Genomic DNA, 6,342 nt, shown 5'->3' on the forward strand with positions numbered 1-6,342 from the left:
GTAGAGTACAAGAGAGTTACTACATGTACCATATCCTTGACATCCCTACCCATTACGCAACCCACTAAATAATGATCAAGCTAGATTGGGTTTAGACAATTTTTATGCTAAACCTAATCCAACTAAATCAACTTGGTTGGATTGGGTTTAGGGTGTCTTCACATGTGAAGATTGATTTGAGGAAGAGTGAGGGGATAGATTTGAGTGGATTAGAGAATGAAATTTGTATTGTTCACTAAGAGATTTAGAGGTGAAAGTGAGTGAATTTAGAAGTAAAATTTGTGAAAGTTTATGAGTAATTTGATGGATGTGATAAATTAAAAATTAAGTTTAATAGAAAAAAAAAAGATTATCAAATTTTCCTTTAAAAGGGATTTAAAATTATAATTAGGTGAGTTAGATTTTTTTTTTAAATATTAGAATGAATAAATTAAAATAACATATTTTAATAAAAAACATTTATACAAAATATTTTAATAAAAAACATTTATACAAAATATTTTAATAAAAAAATTTAAATTAATAATTACATTTTAATTTTTTTATATAACAATTTTAAAATTTTCGGTATTTGTTATTTTTGTAAACATAATTTTAAAAGTCATAATTTTACACTATTATTATAATTAAACTAAAAGATAAACTGAGAGTATAAATGTAATTTGCTTAATATTTCCTCAAATCATGATATTTGAGAGAGATTTGGAAAATAAAAGAATTTCTCTCTTTCTTTCTTCTCCTCTCCATCCAATATGTAGAAATGAACAAATATATTATCACCTTCAAATCATTTATCTCACTTCCGTGTGAACAATAAATCTATCTAAGTGGACATAAAATTAGTCAAATTTAAAAAAAAAATCTTTTTGTTAAAAATTGTAATTTTAAATTATCAAACTAATTAAAAATATAAGACAATATTTACAAGAATTATATTAATGCCTCAAATAAGTAAATAAATCAAATCGTAACAAGTTATTTAGCACTAATTCAAGACGTGACAAAAAAAAAAAAATCATTGTTTTTTCATAACACAAGTAAAAGAGTAAGTTTTGAGTTAGGTTTCGACTTACTGTATATTAAACTCATCATCAAATCCATTTATGAGAAGTTAGTTTGAGTTTAACTAAATCATAAATAAAATCTAACCCAATTTAAATGACTTAAATTGGGTCCTCGGATAACCCCAGCAAATAAACACTTGTATTACTTGTCTTCACGGGACAAATGTAAAAGATAATGCTTATAGGTTATGCATGAAAACTATCAATGGATATGTATGATAACTTCATCATCCAACATATTTTTTATCAAAGAATTTAGAAACTCTCGTTATTTTTTATTAACCTTAATATTATCTTTATTTTTATATTAAACACACATAACATACTTTTCTTAATACCTAAACACAAATAAGAAAGATAAGATAAATCATTCAATTAACGAAGAAATTAAACATGAAGAACTTAATTAAAAAATATATAAGTTTTGAAAACATACTAATAAAATTTCAATTCAAAAATAACTAATTTGAAGAGGGTTTTGATACTCAATTAAAACAATATTTGGATCCATGCATCATTTCTGATATACGGGAATAATATATATATATATATATATATATATATATATATATATATATATATATATATATATATATATATATATATATAAATTATAAAATCAAGAATATTAAATAAACTTATTATTATGATGCTAAATGAGTGTAATATATACATAATATATATGTGTATATATATATATATATATATATATATATATATATAAATTATAAAATCAAGAATATTAAATAAACTTATTATTATGATGCTAAATGAGTGTAAAATTAAAAGAAATTATTTATATTAAAATTGACTAGTAACAGTTATAGTAACCACAGTTCTGTATGCCTTCTCTCCTCTTACATAATATTCTTCTTTGACTAGTATGAATGCATTAGAATATCTTTGTTGAGCATGCCAAGCGAGACTTAAACATGGCTTTCTAATTTTTAGCTCGTTGAAAGATCAACAAATTCATTTATTTATGTATTTATTGAGTAAAAAGGATCAACAAGTAAATAACGAGAGGTTTAGTTTATAGCATTTGATATCAAAATTTTGGGAAGAAGGATCAGAGAAATCGTAGAAGGTTTGTTCTGGCAATGAGAAGTGAAGGGGTTGTGTTGTCGTTCTCCCTTCTTCTTCTATGGCTGCCGTTATGCTTCCAAATATGTTTGGGTGGAGATACTCTGAAGGTTAACCAGAACATAACTCAGGACTCCTCCGAAGGAAACCTTGTTTCATCAAACGCCACATTTGAGCTGGGCTTCTTTTCTCCTTCTGGTATGGAAAATGGAGAGAAAAGATACTTGGGGATATGGTATCACGGCTTGGAGCCACAAACAGTGGTGTGGGTTGCTAATAGAGATGATCCTGTTGCAGATTCCAGTGGAGTTTTTCGAATTGCGGAGGATGGAAATCTGGTGGTAGAAGATGCATTCAAAACCCGCTGGTCTTCTGAACTTGGAGCATCCTCGTCCTCAAACAGAACACTGCAGCTCCTAGATTCTGGGAATCTAGTACTAAAAGAGGATGACTCTGAAACGACATACCTGTGGGAAAGCTTCCAGAACCCAACAGACACGTTTCTTCCCGGCATGAAAATGGATGCGAGTTTGTCGTTGACTTGTTGGAGAGACTCCGCTAACCCAGCACCTGGGAACTTCACCTTCAAGCTGACTCAACAGGCTGAGACACGGAGCTTCGTTGTGCAATCTCGATCACAAATCTACTGGACACTTGCTGAACTTGACCTTGACAACACAGAAGCGGCTTCCCAAGTGGTATTTAACTTGTTGAACAACGACATCTGGAATACTAAAACGTACAATTATTCTAACAAAACACTCTTCGTATCACAACCTTACACGTACAATAAATCAAGGCTTTTGATGAATTATAGCGGGGAGATAGTGTTTCTGAAGTGGGACGAGAAAGAATTACAATGGAATAAGAAATGGTCGGGGCCAGAGAGCAAGTGTGACATGTATGATTATTGCGGGAGCTTCAGCTTATGTAACAAAGATAACTCCATTCCGTGCAGATGTTTTCCAGGATTCAGTTCTATTCATGTTTCTCGTTCTGACGGAGAATGGAAGTCCAAAGGGTGTGTGAGAAAATCAGCATCGTGTACCAACAACGACGTGATGTTCCTGAACTTCACCAACATAAAAGTGGATGACCCAGACCAAGAAATTGATACTCAAACAGAAGCAGAATGCCAATCCTGGTGCATCAACATGTGTCCACAATCACAGTGCCAGGCATATTCATTTAATACTTCTACATTTCGTGACAGTAATTCATACTCGTGCAATATCTGGACGCGGCCTTTAACTTCTCTTGTTGAGAACTACCCGCGCGGTCGTGATCTTTCTATCTTGGTTAAGACATCAGATATAGGTATTTTATATATCCTTAATTCCAATACTTGAAACTTCTAGATCATATCGTAGGTCTTATTGTATTGACTCATCAGTTTGAAGGATGGATTGAAAGGTAAACTATGGAACATGATTTATGGCTGAATTATTAATTGTTGTTGTGTAGCACCAACTGCTAAATCCTGTGAACCTTGCGGCATATATGCGATTCCATATCCGCTGAGCACTGGAGCAAACTGTGGAGACCCCACGTACAACAACTTCAATTGCGACAAATCCACTGGCAAAGTTAGTTTTATGATTCCCGGAGGAAGGTCTTACCCAGTAACTTGGATCGATGAAGATACCAGAATGTTTTTAATTAAAACAGACTATTTCTATTTATTTAATTCCAGTTTCAGCAGTCAAAATAGGACTGATTTTCCGTTTAATATAGCTGAGTATATTGAAGATTCCGTAATAAAAATGAATTGGCTACCAGCGCCAGAACCCCCCTGTAGTAAGCTTACAGACTGCATGAATTGGCCAAATTCAACATGCAGAGCAACAGGGGAAGGTGGAAGTAGGTGCCGTTGTGATTCAAACTATAATTGGAATGACACATTAATCAGCTGCACCCAAGGTTAGGATTTTTTTCATCAGCCTCTCCACTTTTCTATTTTTCTCCTTTAATACCGTAAAAGTAATTGGGTCAATGATTTTCTTGCTGTTCCAAGCACGTGCAGATGGAATTAGTCCTGTCCTGGATTTTCCAAACCCCTTTGAAACATTTTCTTGACTGTAATTAAAAACTGCGATGTCAATTGATGGTATTTTGGTAGTACAATTATAATGGTGTTTGCCCTATTACTTTTTGCAGTTCTTTTCCATTCTGTGACAGAAGAGCTATCAGGAAATCATTCAACTCGACTAGAATTGATTCTTTTACCAACTCTTGGTACCCTGGCTGCTGTGACATGCATAATAGCATTTGGCATTGTTTGGAGAAAGAAAAAAGCCCGTAAACTTGGTAATATTTTGTAGTTTTGTATTTTGAAATAAAAACGTTTTATCTTCACACAAATAATGAAATGTATATATCTGTTGTTACCGGGTTCAGATGGAGCAAGCACCCGAATTCAGGAGAGCTTGTATGAGAGTGAAAGACATGTGAAAGGTTTAATTGGCTTAGGAAGTTTAGAAGAAAAAGACATCGAAGGCATTGAAGTGCCCTTTTACACTTTTGCAAGCATTCTTGCAGCTACAGATAATTTCTCAGATTCTAACAAGCTTGGAAGAGGAGGTTACGGACCTGTATACAAGGTGATTTGTTCAATGCATCAATCTTTATTACCTATGAAGCACTGAATCCATACAAAATCATCTCATGATATATGGAAACCTTTTATGCAGGGAACTTTTCCTGGAGGTCAAGAAATAGCTGTGAAGAGACTTTCAAGTGTTTCCACTCAAGGCCTGCAAGAATTCAAGAATGAGGTTATTTTGATTGCCAAACTTCAACATCGGAACCTTGTTAGACTGAGGGGCTACTGCATAAAAGGAGATGAAAATATTTTACTCTATGAATACATGCCAAATAAGAGCTTGGACTCATTTATATTTGGTTAGGCTCCATATTCCATCATACAACTTTCTTAAAGTATTCTCTAATTATTACGGCAATCACTTCACTAACTTTGTTCTTGATTTGAAATGTGAAATGCATACGTTGAAAGACCGTAGTCGAACTATACTCTTGGATTGGCCAATGCGGTTTGAGATAATTGTAGGCATTGCACGAGGCATGCTATACCTTCATCAAGACTCTAGATTGAGAGTGATTCATAGAGACCTGAAAACCAGCAACGTTCTCTTAGATCAGGAAATGAATCCAAAGATATCAGACTTTGGTCTTGCCAAAATATTTGGAGGAAAAGAAACCGAAGCAAGTACAGAGAGAGTGATGGGAACCTAGTAAGTTCACCAACTACTCTCACTGTATATGCCTTATTGCTAATTTTCTGAATGTGATGTTCCATTGCTACATTTAACATTGATTTTGTTGTTTTAAAGCGGATACATGGCTCCAGAGTATGCTTTGGATGGACTTTTTTCAGTGAAATCTGATGTTTTCAGCTTTGGGGTGGTTCTGTTGGAGATTCTTAGCGGAAAAAGGAACACAGGATTCTATGAGTCCAAACAAATTTCCAGCCTTTTGGGTTATGTATGCTTCTTGTGTTGCAGTGTTGTGTTGTTTTTGTGCCTTATATTGACTACTGAATAATTTTTCTTTACATTGTATCTATCAGGCATGGAAGTTATGGTCAGAGAAGAAGTTACTTGATATAATGGATCCTAGCCTTGGTGAAACATGCAACGAAAATCAATTCTTCAAGTGTGCCGTTGTTGGGCTATTATGCATACAAGATGAACCAAGTGATCGACCCACTATGTCAAATGTTTTGTACATGCTTGATATAGAGACAACAAGCATGCCAATTCCCACACAGCCAACATTTTTTATGAACAAGCGTTATTCTGGTTCAGCTTCTTCTTCTAGCAAACCAGAAACAAGTCTGAAATTTGACAGCAGTTACGAACAAGGTCGATAGTACATGATGAAACCCATGAAAACTGTATATTGTTATATTAGTTCTATTTTATAACAAGTTAGGGTTTTTTGTATTCTTGTTAAGGATTAATTTTAATATTTTCTTTTATTGGGACCGTGAACCAAACACCATTTTGTGTCATATCATCCCACAATTATAAAATTCATTCAAGAAATTATTTCAAAAGATAAAAAAAAAAAAAAAAACATTTTCCCTATAGTTAAATTTAGGGGTGGCAATGCACTCGGCCCAACCCGTTTAGGTCCAGCTTTCACAACGCGGACTGGTCCGTTTCGTCTCGCACAT

At 33.6% G+C, this 6,342-nt stretch overlaps 1 protein-coding gene across 1 annotated transcript; it reads left to right on the forward strand.

Moving 5' to 3' along the window:
- Positions 1-2,091: 2,091 nt before the first annotated feature.
- Positions 2,092-6,109, forward strand: LOC114185132 (G-type lectin S-receptor-like serine/threonine-protein kinase At4g03230). Its single transcript, XM_028072666.1, has 8 exons — positions 2,092-3,464; positions 3,612-4,067; positions 4,305-4,454; positions 4,545-4,747; positions 4,838-5,048; positions 5,161-5,398; positions 5,498-5,648; positions 5,734-6,109. Exons 1-8 carry the CDS (start codon positions 2,165-2,167, stop codon positions 6,034-6,036), a joined length of 3,012 nt encoding a protein of 1,003 aa, XP_027928467.1. The 5' UTR covers positions 2,092-2,164; the 3' UTR covers positions 6,037-6,109.
- Positions 6,110-6,342: the final 233 nt, after the last annotated feature.

This window comes from Vigna unguiculata, chromosome 5 (assembly GCF_004118075.2).
Source record: "Vigna unguiculata cultivar IT97K-499-35 chromosome 5, ASM411807v1, whole genome shotgun sequence".
Taxonomy (NCBI): domain Eukaryota; kingdom Viridiplantae; phylum Streptophyta; class Magnoliopsida; order Fabales; family Fabaceae; genus Vigna; species Vigna unguiculata.